Raw genomic sequence first — 20845 nt, forward strand, 5'->3', positions numbered from 1 at the left:
AGTTAAGGACCATTCTTGATGGTCCGAAGGAAAGTTCTATAGGGCCATGAGAAATGTTTTGTGGGACCTGTCTACACTAGATGCAGCACAGAGGAATATTCACATTGTATACTTTAAGAGAAGGGAAAATACTACTTCGTTCCTGTGATCTTCAGTTTTAGGATTTTCCAGGCCAACCTGTATGGCCACTGGAAAGACATTTGTGGCAGTGGCATTCAAAATATCTGGAAGACAATTGTAGCTAAATAAAATTCTTTCTCATGCTTCAGGATAATGATGAACCATTCACTTGCTCAAAATGTGGCATTACCTTTCCCTGATACGTCAAGTTCAGAAATATCCTGGCCTCTGTCATCTGATAGTGTTGCCTTATATTCACCTTGGTCCTTTTTGGACAGCTAGGAGGAAAAATACGGTAACATTATTATGACATGGAAATTAATGAAAACCATTTACAGTCAGGCTACATTTCTTCTCTCAGAAAGCAATTTTTTTTGAATTTTGCCTGAGCAGAAATGACATGAGTAGATTCCCAATGTGGGCCTAGTGAGTTGAGGCAATTATTTAACACCTTCCGCTTAAAATGAACTAAGCTGCCTATCACACTTTTTAATTCAGAAGGCATCCTAAATGAGCATAATCTATATAAATCACAAATGACTTGATAAAGCTCAGGGATTTACTCATTTTGACAGAAAGGCAATCAGGTACTAAATGCTGATACAGAAGCACTTCTGAACTTGTCTTCTCATTTTCTGTTTGCATCCATTATTATCCATTTTCATCTAAAACAGAAGACATTATCTAGCAATTGCCACCTTTTAAATGAAGTAGAGAAAGCATCCATGTAAGCATAGTTATTTGGAAGCCTTGAAATCAACAATGAATTTCAGTTATAATCCAGTCAAAACTTTTAGCCCCAGTGATTTCAGTTCTGGACTTGAATATAAATTTTATTTTCCCAGATAAATCAATTGATAATATATGTGACTTTGATTTAATCATATCTGTAATTAGGACTGATCTGAGAATGCATGAAGAGCAAGTTTCTATCTTTTTTCTTTCTTTCTTTCTTTCTTTCTTTCTTTCTTTCTTTCTTTCTTTCCTTCTTTCCTTCCTTCCTTCCTTACTTCCTTCCTTCCTTCCCTCCCTCCCTCCCTCCCTCCCTCCCTCCCAAAATGTTAAATGTTTCAAATGAGGTCATTTAAGCAGTGTTATGCAGGAATTACAACATTCTGCAATCAAAAGAAACTGAATATATTGAACAAAAATAGAAATCTAAAAGTTTGGGAATATCTGGCGATCTGCTAAATAGGGTAAAGATCTTATTTTGTTCCATTAGCTATACCATTTTGATAATGAGGAAGCTAGAAGTCAGTAAAGGTATAGTTGTAAAAATTGACTAAAGTTAAAAGGAAATCATAAAGCAAATAGAATTGCTTATGTACCACTGAAGAAAGAGTATCGCAAAAACAAAGCTAGAAAACAAGTGAGCCGGGAGACATATTTCCAGAGAGTTGAAAGAGGTGTCACTGAGCTCTTTTGCCTCTTTTAAATAGACTTTCAGAATGTTTGTTGTTTCAAAAGGGCAGGCAAACATTTTGACATAATTAAAACATGGTTCTCTGATTGTGGCTATTATAGTCAAGTACATCGTTGTTACTAAAACTTTGGTAAATCCAACCAATCCAACTTTGGTAAATCTGTCTGCACTGAGGGCAACATTTTTTATCCACAGGTAGAATGGGAGGACTGTCCATATTTTTACGTATCTGTCTCCATAGAATCATAACATCATAGGGCTGGAAGAGACCTTGGAAGTCTTTTAGTCCAACCTCCTGCCCAAGCAGAAGTCCTTATATCAGTGTTGAAATGTAAAATTTGTTACTACCGGTTCTGTGGGATTGGCTTGGTGGGGGTAATGTGACTGGGGGGGGCGTGGCCAATTATTATTTTTTTTTACTTTTAAAAGCATTTTTCTACAACCTCTTCGGCTGAAGAGGTTGTAAAAAAATGCTTTTAAAAGGCTCTGATGATCCCAGCTGAGTTGCCTGATCGTCAGAGGCTTTTTTTTCTTTTAAAAGCATTTTTTTTTTTTTGCTTTTATAAGAAAAAAAGCCTCTGACAATCAGGCAACTCAGCTGGGATCATCAGAGCCTTTTAAAAACATTTTTTCTACAACAGAGGTTGTTAAAAAATGCTTTTAAAAGGCTCTGACGATCCCAGCTGAGCTGCGCGATCGTCAGAGGCTTTTTTTTAACTTTTAAAAGCATTTGTAGAAAAAATGCTTTTAAAAGTAAAAAAAAAAAGCCTCTGATGATCAGCTGGGCATGGGGGGGGCAGGGATTTCTGCTACCGGTTCTCCGAACCACCTACCACCATCGCTACCAGATCGAGTGATCCAGTCCGAACCGGGAGTTTTTCACCCCTGCCTTATACCATCCAGGACAAATTGGTTGTCCGATTTTTTTCTTGAAAATCTTCATTGATGGAGCACCTACAACTCCAGGAGACCTGCTTTTCCATTTATTAATCTTTCTCACTGTAGGAAATTCTTCCTTAGTTTCAGACTGGCTCTCCCTCTGATGAGCTTCCACCCATTCCTTCTTGTCCTGCCCTCAGGTGCTACAGAGAATAAATCAATCCATTCTTCCCTGTGACAATCTGTCAAGAACTGAAAGACTGCTATCAGATCTCCTCTAAGCCTTCTCTTGATTAGGCTAAATAGTCCGAGTTGCCTTGGCAGTTGAGCTTCCAGATCCCTTATTATCTTTGTAACTCTTCTCCAGACACTTTCTAGGGCCTCAACATCATTTTTGCATTGTGGTGATCAGAACTGGATGCAGTATTCCAAGTGTGGCCTCACCAGTGTAGTATAGAATGGTACTGTCACTTCCCGAGATCTTGATGCTATTCTCTGTTGATGTAGCCCATTGGCTTTTTTGGAAGCTGCAACACACTGTTGGCTCATCCTTAAAGCCTTTACTTTGAATGCTATTAACTTTCTTAAATTATTAACATGATATTTTCATTAATAAATAAAATGGTGTTTAATAACTAAAAAGGGACACGGTGGCTAAGATGCTGAGCTTGTCGATCGAAAGGTTGGCAGTTCAGTGGTTCGAATCCCTAATGCCGCATAATGGGGTGAGCTCCCGTTACTTGTCCCAGCTTCTGCCAACCTAGCAGTTCGAAAGGATGTAAAAAAATGCAAGTAGAAAAATAGGGACCACCTTTGGTGGGAAGGTAACAGCATTCCGTGCACCTTTGGCATTTAGTCATGCTGGTCACATGACCACCGAGACATCTTTGGGCAATGCTGGCTCTTTGGCTTTGAAACGGAGATGAGCACCACCCCCTAGAGTCAAGAACGACTAGCACATATGTGCGAGGGGAACCTTTACCTTTACCTAAAAAGGTGTTGTGTAAACTGGCTGATATTTGTTTAAAAATATAACCTGCACGTGCCATGGCACAGGAAGAGGAAGTACTGAACATTAGCAAGAATGAAACTTTTACTTTTACATTTCCGTACTATCCAGGAAATACAGCTCTATGGTTTTGAGCTACTCAGAGGCACAGTTAGGTCCATTGTATTCATACCTTTGGAATAGTCAGGCAACAAATGCCTTTTTGAAAATCGGGTGGCTCTTTGATATTCACCCCAGCTCCATCTCGGTACCACTGCATAAAAGTCTCCTTCTTGGTATTTGCCACCTGAATAAGGACAACAGGAAATGCAATGAAAAATCCCATCCCAAGAGCCAGATGCTATAGTTAATTCTCTGTGGGTTGTGGCCTTGATAAGGCAAAAGAAAGCCTACATGTTTCCCCCATTTTGACTTCAGGTGGAAGGGAAGGGACATCTGGACATCTGTGTAGTGGTGAATGAAGACACTATTTTTATTTAAAAAGCTGAATTTTTGCACAGTTGTGTAGATGTGTGGAATTGCTCCTCTCCAAAATCAACAGCAAATTTCAGAAACTGTGCAGCCAGGTTGTGAGGTATGCTCTATGCAATTTTTATTTTAAAAATACAATATACCTGCATCTCTGCATAAATGAGACTGTAGCTAGTAGACTTTTTTTTTAAAGAATGTTTGAATCAGCAGGTGAGTTCCTGCTTCTCCCCAACTACAGTACTGTTTTGTGGCTTATGGTAGTACCACAAATACTAGGATACACATGGTCTTTCAAGTATCATCTCTTTGTCTCACAATTATGGTTTAGTCCATTGATATGTGCACTTGATCATGTTACAAAGGCCATGGATAATATTCCTCTGTATTCCTTAACATAGCTCTGCAATCAGCAATTTTATTTAAATACAGATATGACCCTGGGTCTGAGGCTAACTATTGCCCATCAGAAGGTGGGAAACAGACAGAAAGTGAAACACCCCAAAGTCTGACAATTTGGAGAGCTGAGAAAAACCTGTACCTTCTTAATTTTAAAATAAATACAGGAGTCAAGTAAGTATCTCAGTTAATCAAATTTGTTCAAAAATTATAAAGGGTTTCAGTGTGTATATATGTATGTGTTTGTATGTAAGTGTACATGTGTGTATGCACACTTTTAAGAGATATTTAGCATTAATGATAGGCAGAATTAATTCAGTGAAATCACAATCCACTAGTTTCTAGGCTTTTTTTCTGGCAGCCAGCAAACACTCTGCTGCCCATTGGGAGACTAAGGAGACAGTGGGCAGCAGAGTGTTTGCTGGTTGTCAGAAAAAAAGCCTAGAAACTAGTGGATTGTGATGTGATTTCACTGAACTAGGGCTGCATAAAAATCTTGGTTTACCTAGGAAGAACCTGGCTAAAGAGAAATACACATAAAGCCTACGAAAAGGAAAGAAAACAAACAAATATATATATATATGTCTTCTCAGGTTTTCGCGGGTGTATGTATGTAAAAAGTTAATATCTCGGGTGTTTTCCCGCGTCATTACAAGTCTGTTAGTTAAAATGCTTAAAATCCTGGCTAAAATACCAGCTTAAAATCCTCCAAAATCCCAACAAAAAACTTTGTAAGATCTTTTGAAACTCTAGCTAAAATCCTAACCAACACTTTAAAAGGTTTTTTTTTTTTTTTTTGGCAAAGTTTCGACAAGCTCTCTAACTTGTCATCATCGGGCCCCTACTTTCAGTTTAGAAGCTTTGGGTATGCTGCGAGATCGGAGTTGTCGCTTTTCTATGTTCGCTGCTGCTGACCTATGCTGATTAGCCTGCAATTCTGTGTCCTGATTGGAGGGCAGCAGTTTTTTCTCCTGCTTCATTATCCTAGCTGCAGCCTGACTGCATGTTAAAGGCCCAGCTTTCTCTGGTTCTCTATTACTAACTGTCGACTGCAAAGAGGGAAGGATTCTGGTAGGCATCACAACACCACTGATTGCCTGTTGAGATCTCAGCCTGTCTTCTGGCTCAGTTCTCTCTCTCTCTCTCTATTGCTAACTATCCTCTGCAAAGAGGGAAGGACTCTGGCAGGCATTACAACACCACTGGTTGCCTGTTGGGATCTCTGCCTATCCTCTGATGTTAGAACTCGAGTTTCCCTCAGTGCAGGTCTCCAAATACTTGATAACCTAGAAGCGTCATCTCGTCTCTTCATATTCTGCAGCTCTTTTCAATTTTGATAGCCTCCCTAATTATTCTCTTATTAAGATGTTCCTCTTTCACCACTGTTCTAGTATTTTTGAAGTCGATATTATGTCCCATGGCCTTCATGTGTTGTACCAAGGAAGAAGTTTGCTCTTCTTTTTTCACTGCATTTTTGTTTTCTTCTAAACGCACACCTATTCATCTATTCGTCTGTCCAATGTAAGATGACTGACAGGAGGCACATGGCACTTCGTATACCCCTTGATTTTGTAGCCCAAAGATAAAATTGAGCATGGGATTTATTTGGAGATAATATGCACGTGATAATACTGCAAATATGCTTAAGCTTGATTAGCATAAGCAGGAGTTCATTTGTTTTAGTGTGTTAGCTTGTTTTGTTGTTTCTGCAAAACAGCTCCAGATTACAAAATTTTTCATAAAGAGAGAGCGTACCTTTGTTTTAAATTCATACTCTGGTTGCAAGAAATGACATTTGTGCCCCTTTGGAAAGCAATTTTGTTAAAATGCATCCAAAAATAATTGTTCACCTTACACAGCAGCAGGACTTCACATTCATCAGAAACTTTCCAGTGCAAAAACTCCTCAAAATGAGGACCTAGAAGAAGAAGAAAAAAAGGTAAATATGCCATATTCAGATCTTCAGAGAATTAATAAATATGACAGGAAAAATAAAACTGGAAAGAGATTGCTCATTAAGTGACTACACCTAGTTTGTCCCTCCAGTCCTTGAATAAATGGCCACATAAATGAAAAAAATCCTTGGAATTGTGAGTAGAGAAAGTTTGTAGGACTGATCCAATTCTTCAGCAAAACAAATAAATGTTTGAGAAATGCTGGTTTTCTTTAAAGACTTAGGAAGAATGTAGGTGGGTTCATTATTCCGATTTCAAAATGAAGATGTTAAAATTGCAATCCCACAACCAAAGTGCCTTTCAGCAATTGGGTCCACTGAGGAGAAAGCCATCATATGCTGAATACTGATTTATCAACATTAAAAGCTCCTATGGTGATAAAGGCGCCACTGTTCCACATCAGAAAAACAGCTCAGCAAAAGAATGTGGGCCTTCTTTCCTTCCTTGATAAACATATTCTAAGCTCACCCAAGTTAGCTCTGAATTACGAACTGAGGCAATGTTGACTCTCCTTTGTACCCCAGAAAGTCCCTCTGGCAGAATCCAAAGAATCTGAATTCATTGTCTTATTTTTCTCTGGATTTGGGATGCATACGGTACGTTATTGCAGTTGGGTGTATCAAAATGCTGTATGCCAGAAACCCTGTGTAACTTGCCAGAGATTCTGTTAGAGGAGAAACAGAACTACTGGAATAACATATCTGAGAGCTCCTGATGTCTAGGGTGACACAGGAGATCAGCCACGGGTCACAAGGAAAATAAAATAGGCTCCCTAGTATTGACATAAGAACAAGAGGGTGGGGGGAAATGTGCAGATGGATGTTCAGGGTAGGTTTTGGAACGGGAATAAAATAAAGCAGATGAGCAAACTCTGAGGTTCCAGGTTCACCTGGAATCCCAGAAGTCCTCAGCTATCTTTAAATGTTGGGAATGATAATAGCTTGTAATGTTTTGTGTGAAAAGCTAGGACAATCAGTGAACAAAGGACTAGAGAATAATTCTATGCATAAATTATAAAGGAAATTATAATTATTAAGGAAACCAGAAAAAGTTCTATTTTGGTTCCATCCAGCAGTTTCTCCATATTACTCAAAGGCTAAAGACAATCCTCATTCTGGGGAGGGAAAATACACAGTCTTGAATTAAACTGTGATAATTTAATATTTATCTTTACAAAAGTTAGTTTGAACAATTAACCAGTGAAACAACTTGCCTCCAGTTTTCAAGAATAGATTGTCTGAAATGGTATAGGGTTTCCTGCCTAAGCAGGGTGTTGGACTGAAGACTTCCAAGGTCCCTTCCAACTCTGTTATTCTATTCTATTCTATTCTATTCTATTCTATTCTATTCTATTCTATTCTATTCTATTCTATTCTATCCTATCCTATCCTATCCTATCCTATCCTATCCTATCCTATCCTATTTGTATCCATGAATAAAATGTTGGCTTTTTAAACACAAAACTCTAAGCAAAATTAGAGGGAGGGAGGGAGGGAGGGAGGGAGGGAGGAAGGAAGGAAGGAAGGAAGGAAGGAAGGAAGGAAGGAAGGAAGGAAGGAAGGAAGGAAGGAAGGAAGGAAGGAAATTTCTAAAATATAGAAAAACTAAATGCATGTGAGACAAGTAAACAAAAAGACAGAGTGCCAAATATTATCTTTTGCTGCACTGAAAAACATTGAATTGGAATTATATTTTCTGTATTCTGCATGAAGCTCCTATATTACTTTTTAGTTTTGTCTTCCAAAAAAAAGAGCTTGGGAGCAAATCATAATCCAATGTTATTACCATTAAACTGCTTGCCTTATGGTAACAATGGCAAATGCTTCGCATGAAGCAGGAGGATACTGAATTTATTTACTATACATTAGAAATTAATCATAAAGAACATAAAATTGACAAAAGAATATAATCCAACCACATTAAATTCAGCATGTGGGCTGTTACTGTTTTCTTTTGTAGACCCAATTGTGCATAGCATTGATTACTATAAAGTGTTGTGTAAACCTTACTAATCCCAGTGTGAAGTAAGGATATGCATTTTTTTTACAGAATGTTTCTGCCATCAAAAAAAGAAAAAAAGAAAAACTATTCTCCAGCTAATCTCATTTTACCTTGTTTCCTTAGGAATTCCTTTCTCTGCAATTGGGCCTCAGCCAAAATAGCCTTAAAAGCTGAAAAAGGACAGAAGAGGAGAAATAAATGGATCAATCAGATATTCCAAAAGACAGAAAACTTATCATATACAGTCCAGGTCAAAAATTTTAGGCAACTTACCATCACCAATGAGAACCAAAGACGATTGACCCTTAGCCTTCCCATCTTGAAGCTGAACCGTGTAGGTACCTTCATTTTCAAGAGTAAAGTGGTCCATAACCATCTCAATAGTGCCTGTTGCATGGTCACACTTAATCTTATGTGTCTGGAAATTAGATAGGTCAAAGGTCATCTCAGGTATAGGATGGTTACAGATGAGAATTGTCACAGAATGAAACAGAGTGATTGACAGAGTGACTGAAATCTTGGAGACAAAATTAAGTCGGTGGGAATTATAAGTACAGTACCTTAATCTCTGTTAAGGAGTAGTCAGAGTTTAAGGAACTGAGATTTTTTTATTGATTTTTTATTTGTCAAACAAAAATTACAAATTTGAACAAGAAAAATGAGAAACTTAAACGATAGGCACGTTAGTGCACTTACTCACGTCCCCTTAGAGACCTCTTAAATGTGAAGAGAGATCCACAGAACTTAAAAATGGTGGAACCTATGGATCATATCTATGGACCTATCATAGTATTTGGATCTGTCCACACTATAACAGCAGGGAGTCTTTTTCTCTCTGTGTCTCTCTCTCAAAAAAAAAAAAAAACAGATTTACTTATCAGGTTTTCCCCTTCACCATCTCTACACATTCCTTTTTTAGATGGTATGAGAATTAAGACCCGCTTCAAATGGCAATTTTACAATGCCCCAGGCTCCATTTTAGATACTTGTACAGCAGGGAATTGATTTATGCACATGCTGTATGGCCTTTATTTAATCTTATGTATGTGAAAAACAATCATAGCTATGTTAGTCCACAGGGGAAGAAATCCATGACTAGATTAAGGCCACATAAAATTGTTCCCAGGAAGGGCATTAAAAAAAAAAATCTGTCAGGAATCCTGCTGGGAACAAATGTCAATTTCTTTCCTCTAGTAAATCTGTGGTAGGATAAATACTACCCAAATCAAAAGTGAATATTCAGATGATGTAGGATGGAAGCAGCATATAGTGCTTGGACCAAATCTGTTTTTAATAAAGAATAAAAGCAGAGAATTCTACCAAACCCTCAGAAAAGTTATTCTGACCCTAAATTGATATAGAAAACAGAAATATTAACCAGTTCATTGGGAAGACAAAATGGTAGATGCAACCAGGTAATCAAAGACCCAGCCCCCTTTTAACAGACACTGAAAACTTCTCCTAAGATATAAAAGAGGGTGGGGCTACATTGCTGGGTCACACTCACAGTTATGGCAACTTTGATGTAGGACAGGGGCCTCCAAACATGGCAGCTTTAAGACTGGCTGAGGAATTCTGGGAGTTGAAGTCCACGAGTCTTTAAATTGCCAAGTTTAAGTTGTTCTATGGGAGAATGTAACCTTAACTGTAATCTTTCTTCACTGGTATGGGGAACATTTGGGCCACTAGTTATGGTTGAGTTATAATTCCCAGTAGGTCTTGCTTGATGAGCCAATGAAATAGAATGCTGGGAGGTGTAGTTCAACAAGCTTTCTGCGCCAACTCAGAAAGCTCAAACTGCCCAAGGAGCTGCTGATCCAGTTCTACAGAGGAATTATTAAGTCTGTCATCTGCACCTCTATAACTGTCTGGTTTGGCTCTGCAACCAACAAGACAGACACAGACTTCAGAGGATAATTAGAACTGCAGAAAAAAAACAATTACCACCAATCTGCCTTCCATTGAGGACCTGTATGCATCAAAAAGAGGGCTGTGAAAATATTTACAGACCCCTCACATCCTGGACATACACAGCTTCAACTCCTACCCTCAAAACGATGCTATAGAGCACTGCACACCAGAACAACTAGATACAATAACAGTTTTTTCCTGAACGCCATCACTCTGCTAAACAAATAATTCCCTCAACACTATCAAACTATTTACTAAATCTGCACTATTATTAATCTTCTCATCATTCCCACCACCCATCTCCTTCCACTTATGAGTGTATGACTGTAATTTTGTTGCTTGTATCCTTACAATTTATATTGATATTGTTTCCTGATTGCTTATTTGTACCCTATGACTATCATTAAGTGTTGTACCTTATGATTCTTGATGAATGTATCTTTTCTTTTATGTACACCAAGAGCGTATGCACCAAGACAAATACCTTGTGTGTCCAATCACACTTGGCCAATAAAAAATTCTATTCTATTCTACAGTTCTCCATCTTAGCCAAAAAGAAACAGATAATTTATTGTTCATGTGATGTTTGCATATAGTACTTCTATTTTACCGCCACAGATCAAGAGATGAAAACTACCAACTAGAGATATTAATAAAATTCTTCTTCTTTTAATGATACATTTTTATTTAAAAAATATATTTCAAAGGAAAAGCATGTTGTGGCTCCGTTGCCTGAGCCTGGGCTATCGACAGATGCAGACTCTGAGAGTGAGGGGAAGGAGTTGGCAAGGCCTTCCTCTCCAGGACCCTCCTCTCTGGCAATGCCTCCGGAGGACACCGAAGGCCAAACGATAGGCTCAGAGCCAAGCACGTCCCCGCAGCCACAGGTGGACAGTGACGAGGAAGATAAGTGCTGGCTGGACCCTCAACAGAGGCTCAAGGAGAAGCGTGCACAGCAGAGGGGAAGGCGTGCCAGAGATTAGCTGAGTCACTGGACCACACCCCACAGGATATAAATGTGGGTGTGGTGGCCGGTTCAGTTTGTGACGAGCAAAAACTGGAAATACTCCATGATCTCTGCTTTACTGGACTTTGCCTGCTTTATCGGACTGCATTTGGATTAATCTTTGTTTTGTGTGAGCAAAGTCTGAATTGGCAGCTAGCCACTGGGTTGCTGCCAGCTTTATCATCAAAGAGTTTTGTCGTGTGGCTTATAAACACCGGGCCGTCTGTGGGGGTGTGTGTGTGGTACGGGGACAGAACAAAGCAAAAGAAATGTGTTCCACTTAGAATCTTGTTGAAAAGTATCTATTTGGTCCAATGGCAAGAAGAAAACCGTATTTTTAATCTAAAGGTATTAGGAGCTATCTGTAGGATACAGTGTTCACAACTTACCACTGTTCATTTAACAATAGTTCAAAAACCTTGGAAAAAGTAACTTATGTCCTATACTTGCACTAAGAACTGTCACACCATCCCTGTGGTCATGTGACTGCAATTTGGGCATTGGCAACCAGCTTGCATTTACAACCAGTCGCAACCTCCTACAATCACATAATCATGGGTTGCCACCAACGGGAAGCTGGATTTGCTTAACAGCCGTGTGATTTGCTTAACAAGTGATTTGCTCAATGACCACTGCAAAAATTGTCATAAAATTGGGTCCAACGTGATTTATGAACACAGTGGCTTATGATGGAAATTCTGGTCATAAAATGAGGACTACCTGCAAAGAATTAGGTTTTTGATCACAGCCATTATGCAATAAGATGAAATTCAATGGTTTTATGGCAGCCATAAATATAAGCTTATACGTGAATTTCTACCAAAAGAAATATAATTAATCTCCAGACGCAAACATCTCCTTATGGTGTGTTAATTGAAGAGGTTAAAATAATGTACAGTACTTTGAAAAATAAAAGCAGTGGCTCTGATGCCAAAGCTTTTGTAGCATTGCAAAAAATACAGAAGTTAGAAAAGAAGGGAGAAATTATAGAGTTTATTCGCACTGGAAATGCAACAACAAAAATCAACCATTACTGTCAGTCAGGATTAGGACACCACTAAAGGTATGAAAAGTAAGCAAGTTACGATTTTCTAATGCAGAATGTTTCTTGTTTAGATCTGTCTCTATATACTGTAATATAACAGTGAAATGAAATGGAAGGATATTTCATGAGACTTAAAAAGCTTTTCATGTAACTAGCATTATAAAACCTCTTCTGTGAAGAAAAGGGGGAAAATGTATGTGCATTTTTAAGTGTATTGGTGCTACTAAGACCACTACTATTTGTACATTTAATGCCAGGCATTGGAATGGAATGGAATGGAATAGAATGAAATGGAAATGTTAGGTTCAATTGTGGTTGTAAGAGGATTTTTTTTTAATGCTGCCATTTAAAACATCTTAATATGTGATTGCCTTTTTTAAAAGTATGGGGTTTTTTTTATTCAGTTATAATGTTGTTGCTATATATAAAATATTGCATTCTTTCATGACTGAATTGGACTACTTCTCCCAAGTTTCTTCTTGGGTAATATTGCGAAGCTTTCTCTCCGGTAATATTGTATTGCAAACTAAAGCATATAAAACCTTTGCTAGACCAGTTCTTGAATACAACTCAACTGACTGGAACCCGCACTTTAATACAATTGAGCGAGTCCAGATATATTTCACAAGAAGAGTACTCCACTCCTCTGCTCACAACAGAATACCTTATGCCACCAGCCTTGAAATTTTGGGCTTAGACAACTTAGAACTATGCCACCTTCAGTCTGACCTAAGCATAGTACACAAAATTATCTGTTACAACAGTGGGTCTCAAGCTTCCTAATGCCGTGACCCTTTAATACAGTTCCTCATGTTGTGGTGACCCCCAACCATAAAATTATTCCTAAAACCATTGAAAATATGTGTTTTCCGATGGTCTTAGGCGACCCCTGTGAAAGGGTTGTTCGACACCCAAAGGGGTCCCGACCCACAGGTTGAGAACCACTGTGTTACAACGTTCTACCTGTCAATGACTACTTCAGCTTCAATCGCAATAGTACACAAGCACACAATAGATACAAACTTAAGGTAAACGGCTCCAAACTTGATTGCAGAAAATACGACTTCAGTAACAGAGTGGTCAATGCCTGACTCTGTGATTTCATCACAGGTTTGCTTCATATCATCCAAATTCTATACTTACATCACTATTGGAAACTTCACTATCATTGATTATAAATCGATAGGTGGCCTCAGGTGAAAGGCTCTCAGCCTGAATCCAGAAACGCACTTCTCCTTTGTCCAAAATCTCATAGGCTAATTCAGACTTCAAAGGAACAGCTGGAAGAAAACAGCATATATAAAGCAACTCCTTGAAGACCTATCCAAAACATAAGTGCCAGTAGCTTGGCGCCTCTAAAAATCTTAATCAATACACAATAGAAATACAATGAAAGCTTTATACCTTTTCTAATATATTTTCACAGGTTTGTGGGGTCTTTGGTGCTCTCTGAGCCTGGTGGTTTTCTTGCAGACATTTCATTACTATGTAACATCATCATTGATGATTATCATCATGATGTTACCTAGTTGAGTAATGGCACGTCTGCAAGAAAAACAACCAAGCTTAAAGAGCACCAAGGACTCCACAGTTCAACCCTGAGCTACAAATATTCTCTTCTATCTGTATCACAGGTATGTATTAAGGAAAGTTCTGCATGATTAAGGACACAAACTTCAGCTGCATTTATTGCGCCATTTACAGCTCTTAAATACATAATCCAGCAAATATTAGATATATTCCATCTGACTCCATTCATCCAAATACATTTGCAAGAGTGAAGAAGATCTCCTTTAAACAGAAACTAATATTTGCATTTAATTAATAGAAGGATAAGCAAGCTGTTCTACCAAAAAGGTTTTTATTGCTTTACTTCAATCACCGTGTACAAATGCATTACTTCAGGGACTGCACATTAGATTCAAGCCTCCTACTTACTTGGATTCTTGATTTCACGGCTTAGTGTCATCAAACGTTCAAGCTCTGAAATGAAGAGCAAATTTTAACCTATTGTTTTAATATATGTTGGTCGTCAAACTAAACATTAGTTTTAAAAAAATGTACAAGTCCATGCAATACCAAGAAACTTTAGCTCAATAAAGGAACACAAGTCTGAAAATTCAAGTCTTGAAAAACAGGAGATAGGAGGCAAAATTTGGATTCTGATATCATGACACACCATCCTATGAAGGGATCAAACCTTGATGATAAACTATCTTGTGATAGAATCAAGCTTAGCTGCACCCCCAGTGTATAGCCAGCCCATGCCTTCCCCTTGGATAAAACCTGAAGAAGCACTACCATTACGGCTTCATTTTAGTTGTCTCATCCAACCACCGAATGCTTAATTTTAATTATGGTCTAATGGAAACAAATTACCATTCAACCATTGCTTTCAAAACTCGGTTATTAAAGCAGCTATAATTGATGCTGGCTATAGCTCAAATAACAAAGCAAGAATTTTTGAACTTCTTACAGCTCCAATAAAAAGTGAGAAAAATACAATAATCCAAGAAATGTAGACTCATTCTCGTGCTAAATCATAGCTTATCATAATAGTCAAAGGCAACACAAGAGTTTAAAAATAATGACCCACATTTTAATTATAAAGAAATTTACTAAAATGTAAATATGAGGTAAAATATCCACAGGTTCAGTAATGTTATCTATAACTTGTTTTATCTGCCAACATAATTCCATAGCGTATCATTTTAAAAAAGGGGTCTCATTTCAGCAAAAACATGAAATCTGGTGGAAACAAAATGTTTTTTTTTTTTTTTGGTATGTAGTAACTGTCAGTAAGCTCTCACAAAAATTGTGCAAAGCGCTGGAGACCAGGATTAGCTAGACTTAACGTATTAGAATTGCTAATAAAGTCTCAGGAAATGGAAGTAATTGCAGGGTCTGCCAATTTTCAAATGACAAAGAAATGACAAAATTAACTAGTGAAATGCACAAATGTTTTGCTCTCATTTCTATCTTTATTAGAAGCAAGCCAGCCTATTTAAAAGTTTTACTCATCTATAGAAGCAGAAATATTACTCCCTATGACAGTGGTGGCAAACCTTTTACTCACCGAGTGCTGAACAGGTACGCACTTCATGTGCTTCCCACGCATGCATGTTATCCGCGCTAACACGCAGCTCCCCATGTGCTGCATGCACAATCTCACTATCTGTGCATGCGTGCAGGTTTCACACGGCTCCCCCTGTGCGCTGCATGTGCAATCACACCATCTGCGCATGCACATGGTTTTCACGTGTGCAATGCATGTATGTGAATGCCATCTATGCATGCACGCTCTGTGCACAAGTACTCTCATGTGCATGCGCAAACACACGGGCATGCGCAGGAGAGCTCCAAAGACCAGCTGGGTCCCCTGAATTGCACTCATGCGCACCGGAGGCCCAAACACTAGCTGGAGCATGCGCACATGCGCAGCTGCAGGTGAGTTGGGCAACAGCTCGCGTGCCCAGAAAGATGGCTCTGCGTGCCAATTCGGGCATGCGTGCCATAGCTTCGCCATCACGGTCCTATGAGATACAAAAGTTGGTAAAGGTTGGCTTTGAATACAGTAATGTCTTGAAGGAATAATCCTTTAAAACTTTGTGGTTATAACAAGGAAATCCTATGGAAGACTTTGATTGTAAAATATCAATGCATATTTATAAAGCAAAAATGCCAATTCCACAGACTATTTATTTTGTAAATAGTTTTTTTTTTCTTTTAAAGAAGTATCAAACCCTTTCAGGCAAAGAAACAAGAAAATGCAGATGACAGCTTTACTCAAATGTGCAGTTTAAGAAGAAAATATGAATTTTGTTTTTACCTTCTTCATCCATAATGAAACTAGATGAGACCCCATCAGTATCACTAACAGCAACGGAGTAAGTTCCCAAATCATCTTTGTCAGGTTTTTTAAAATAGAGTTTAGAGCTGAAATATATGTTTTTAATTTAAAAACAAAAAAACAAAATTAGTATTTTGCTTAAAGGATCCATACTTTTAAAAACATTCATAAAGGAGTTTACAAACTTACTGATCTCCAGTGGTTTCAATATTAAATTTATCGGAATCATCTATCTCTTCATAAAATTTGCTCCAGGCAAAATGAGAAGCATCTGTAGTTTCTTTGCAGTCAAACCCAAGGTAAATATTGCCTTCCTCATCCACACCAGCACTGATCTCTTTTGTATCTATAAGATAGGATTGTAGTTCAAAATATAAACATTGTTCGTTCTCCCCAAATCTGAGTCCATTAAGGCTTTATTGGCTTTAATTAGACCAAACTTTCCCTTAATTGTTTCACATTCCTGCTGCAACCTGAAAGAATTTATAGAATTTACATATCAAAAAAGAAAGGCAATTTAATTTTAGAATTCTTTACAGAAAAATAAAAAACAGAGTTGCTGAAGCTGGTAATACTTCATCCAGCATATTCACAGAATCAAATGCCAGAGGCAGGCAGAGATCAATGATGATATTGCTTGATTCGGTATCCATGCAATACTCCTAGACTTGTTATTCTCAGTGCCTGCCATAGTTACCAGCACTCTTAACCTACTGCCACATCGAGTGACCCATCATCTCATCTTCTGTATTGGTTGAAGAGATTATTGATGCTACACAGTATGGATTCCTGCATCTTGCTATGGCTCCTCATCCTTCTGAATACCCAGCAAATTCCCTGTCATAATGTGCCCTGTGACAAATTTTAAGGGGGGAAATGGGTAATTTTGTTCTTTGAAATGAATCCACAAATCTCTTGATAAGCTGGAACAGAAGGAACTTGAGGTTACAATAAAAGCTGAAGGGGAGATGGAGACTTTTGAATACCATGTTTTGGATTTCTTAATCCTTGCATATTCAGCCATGTTTTAGGTGATACATTTTGGGTAGCAGCTCTGTGTTTTCTGGAATACTCCTCAATTTTGGATATTCCATGGCAGGTGGTCATATTTTTGGTCTTTTCCATGGTGGGAATAGGTGCTTCTGCTATATTTGGTTGTGGGAACATCTGGGTGAGAATGTGGTTCTGGTCAATTTTGATATCAACCTACCAATGTTTGAAACTTTAAATGGTTTGAAAAGAATGAAAGATTTTAAAAACTCTGCTTTAGGAGAAAACAAATCTGACAGCGTGAGCTCTACATTTTAAGATAAAAGATCTTATTTCTTACCAGGCTTAGCCTGTACAAGGACAGCTTCAGAAATATCAGACGGCTTCCCTATGCCAGCATTGTTCACTGGACGAACTCGAAACACGTAGTATTTGCCTTCATGTAGCTCTGTGATCTGAAAGAAGATACACAAGGAAGATTTAATAGGACACGTAAGTAGTCAATGAAACTTAAGAAATAGTGGAAGTTTCCTCTGATACTGTAATGGAATGTAGTGAGGAGGTAGATTCCCAGGAGGGAGGGGAGTAAGATGTCCATATGTTATATGTGAGAGAAAGAGGGTGAAGACAGCCCCTCCCTAATAATTCTCAGAGTATATGCTAGCTGCAGATAGATGATGTTCAATTTGGCAAGATTCTGTCTATAGGTGTGGAACAGTAAAGGAATCTGCTTGGAACAATCACCACATGTCTTTCTTGGTTTGGGGCCTGACAGATTCTCTCCGCCAAATGCATTTTTGCAAACTTGGAAATCCAAAATCTTCTCTTCCTTTATCTTACGCATAAAAAAGAAATTGTAACAAGAAAAAGCAAACACAACGCTGATTAACAAAGGGTTAGGAGAGCTATAATAATGAAGGAGAAATAACGAATAGCTGGTAGTTAAATTTATTGTTCAAAAAATAACAAAGAAAGTCAGTTGACATGGGCTGTATCTGTTGGACAGTGTTGAGTTTCAAAGGTTTACTGACTGTGGTCTGGACTGCAGATTTCCTGATGTTTCACTAGGAACTGTGTCTGGCCCCTTCCATAGCAAGATGGTCTGTTATATCAGTGGCCTCTAACCTTTCCGGCTTGGCAGACTGGTGGAGGCAGCTCTGGTGGCAGTGACAGGGGGGAAGGGCAGGGGTGGGCTGCTGGGGGTTCACAGGGGTTTGGGTGAACCTCTAGCTAAGATTCTGTGCAGTTTGGAGAACCCCCAAATCCCACTCCTGGATGGCCCCGCCCACCCCATCCTGCCCCTCCCAGGACTCCCCACACGGCCCGTTTTGGATGCAGGTAAGAGCAGGGCATGCACGGAGGCTTGGGGAGGACAAAAAACAGGCCTACTGGAAGTTCGGGAAGGCCGTAAACAGGCCCATTGGCTTCCAGAGGGCCTCCGGAGCCTTGGGAGACTGTTTTTGCCCTCCTGGAGGCTTGAAGAAAACCTCCGGAGCCTGGGGAGGCCAACTAGGCCACACCCACCATGGCCACACCCATGCAGCAACCGGGCAAAGAACCCCTTGCTAAAATTTTTGATGCCCACCCTGGGAAAGGGGATGATTTCATGAGCACACATGTGTGCCGCTTTGCATGCATTGTGTAGCACTGGGGTTGGGGACCCCTGTGCTACACAAATCAGAAACCTTCCTGGACAAGGATTCAACCCAGCATGTACAAAGGAAAAAAAAAATCAGGAAACTTGACCAATCAGAAGTAATCACAAACAAAGGACGAACAAAGGACCAGTCAGGAACCAAGACTATCAAACTGACCAATCAGAATTGGGCACAAAGAAAGAATCAATACAGAAGAGATGAGCCTTCACCAATCTGCACCAATTGGAAAGTAGCTCAGCCGAAGACCAATCAAAGTTATAAAGACAGGACCCCAGTCAGTCCCTGTTCAACTGCCTGGGATCATAGCAGACCATCTTGTTTCTGAATTTACTAAGCACAATTTTGATGAAATGTCAGGAAATCTGTTGTTTAGATCATAATCACTAAACCCTGGAGCTCAAACTAGCCCAACCAAAACAAGTAAATTGTTGACGACATACTTATTTCTGGTGAAATTACAAAATTAAATCAAAAATACAGCCAAGGGAACATTTTTTTACCTTTAAGTAATGGTGCGGTGTTGGTTTCTCATTGAAAGTGGTCCAATTTTCCCCTTCTTCCTCTTTGTAGTCAACAAAATATCCAGTAACAGGGCTGTTCCCAATATAAATAGGAGCTTTCCAGAATATTACAAGGGAGGTATTTCTAATCTCACAAAATGTAAGATCATAGGGAGGACCTAAACAGATAAAGGATAGCGCATCTTATTTAAAAAATTTTTAAAGCCAACTAGGAACAGAAGTCTGCTGGCTACCAAAGGAAATTGTCTGTAGGAAAATAGTGCCTCTGAGCATCTGAATGCCAACCTTTGGTTTAGCAATCCAAGCCACAAAATGTGCCATATTTACCACCCTCCATCACCTCCACAATGTTGCTGAAATGACAAAACTGATTTTTGCATAAAAGAATGGTATTCTGAAAAACTCCAGTGTATTAAAAAATTATTTAATCCTAACTTGAGACTTTTTCACTAGGCCCCAATCAGTAGATTCAAATTAAAATATGCAGAAGCTTGAAATCTGTTCATGTGGCTCTAATATTGTAGAGCTCACTGGGTACATAGGATATATGATCTCCTTTTTATTACAATTTCAGTTTGACCCATATATTGACCCATTTTTAATCCAAACACAATTTTGGTATGCAAATGTGGCGTTTCTTAATGGATGATCTAGATCTAAATCTCCCATCAAATCATAGAAGCAGTTTCTTACTTTGGACAAATGGCTAATGCTTAACTTCAGTTTAACATCAATTAAATAATTCATGTTAAATTAACTGTTATAATGCCCAAATCTAAGAAGAGAGTACTTTACATATTAGGACACCATTAAAAAAACAAAAACAACAAGGCCTCTTTTCTCCAAAAAGAATTTTATGGGGCATTGTATGATCTTTTAGATCTTATATATACATTTTGCAGAAATGGTCTTGCACTACCCATCATTATTTCCACAACTATATAATCTTGTTTGTTTTATGTCATAATTTGATTGTATCCTGGGTTAATAGTGCAGACAACTAAAGGTGGTCTTGTTGTAAATTACAAAAGGAGTGGTACAGCTATTCCAGTATTTTTTCAAATCATTTCTATGCAGAGATGTTAGAGTTAGAAGAGATTGAACAGCCGTTTGTCCTGAAATGTTACAGGATTTCTTGTTTGAGCAGGGGGTTGGATTAGAAGACCTCCAAGGAACCTTCCAACTCTGTTACTCTGTTATTCTCGGAAGGAAGGAAGGAAGGAAGGAAGGGAGGGAGGGAGGGAGGGAGGGAGGGAGGGAGGAAGGAAGGAAGGAAGGAAGGAAGGAAGGAAGGAAGGAAGGAAGGAAGGAAGGAAGGAAGGAGAATGACTTTGAAGACACTGACAGGGTTGCCTGTGCTATCCATCTTAAAAACTCCAGCTCATGTAGCAGAAGACAAGATAAGACCAGAGTCCCAGCAAATGGGAAACTTTCCTGTTGCCAAAGCCTTGGAGCTCCAGCTTCACAAACTGCTATGTGGAAGTTCTGCACTGTGAGCTGTGTCACTGCCAAGATGGAAGAACAATGTTGTTGGAACACCACATGCAAGGCTGATATCGGATTGGTAGAAAGGCCATTGACATAAGGGCCCTTACAGGAGCCTGAGTGGT

The 20845-nt window shown here is 38.8% G+C and overlaps 1 protein-coding gene across 1 annotated transcript in view; it reads right to left on the minus strand.

The window, feature by feature from the left end:
• MYOM2 (myomesin 2) overlaps positions 1–20845 on the minus strand; it is a 90992-nt gene that overhangs the window by 15531 nt on the left and 54616 nt on the right. Inside the window, exons 21-31 of the mRNA XM_070932955.1 lie at positions 19215–19393; positions 17397–17511; positions 16256–16412; positions 16046–16152; positions 14155–14199; positions 13360–13496; positions 8528–8672; positions 8365–8424; positions 6149–6216; positions 3604–3717; positions 311–398 (exon numbers count right to left, since the gene is read on the minus strand). Of these exons, the coding sequence (XP_070789056.1) occupies positions 311–398; positions 3604–3717; positions 6149–6216; positions 8365–8424; positions 8528–8672; positions 13360–13496; positions 14155–14199; positions 16046–16152; positions 16256–16412; positions 17397–17511; positions 19215–19393 (1215 nt within the window). The remainder of the gene's footprint in view (positions 1–310; positions 399–3603; positions 3718–6148; positions 6217–8364; positions 8425–8527; positions 8673–13359; positions 13497–14154; positions 14200–16045; positions 16153–16255; positions 16413–17396; positions 17512–19214; positions 19394–20845) is intronic.

The sequence above is a fragment of the Pituophis catenifer genome, unplaced genomic scaffold (assembly GCF_029215685.1).
Source record: "Pituophis catenifer annectens isolate HBS135680 unplaced genomic scaffold, rPitCat1.0.hap2 SCAF_1, whole genome shotgun sequence".
Lineage (NCBI taxonomy): Eukaryota > Metazoa > Chordata > Lepidosauria > Squamata > Colubridae > Pituophis > Pituophis catenifer.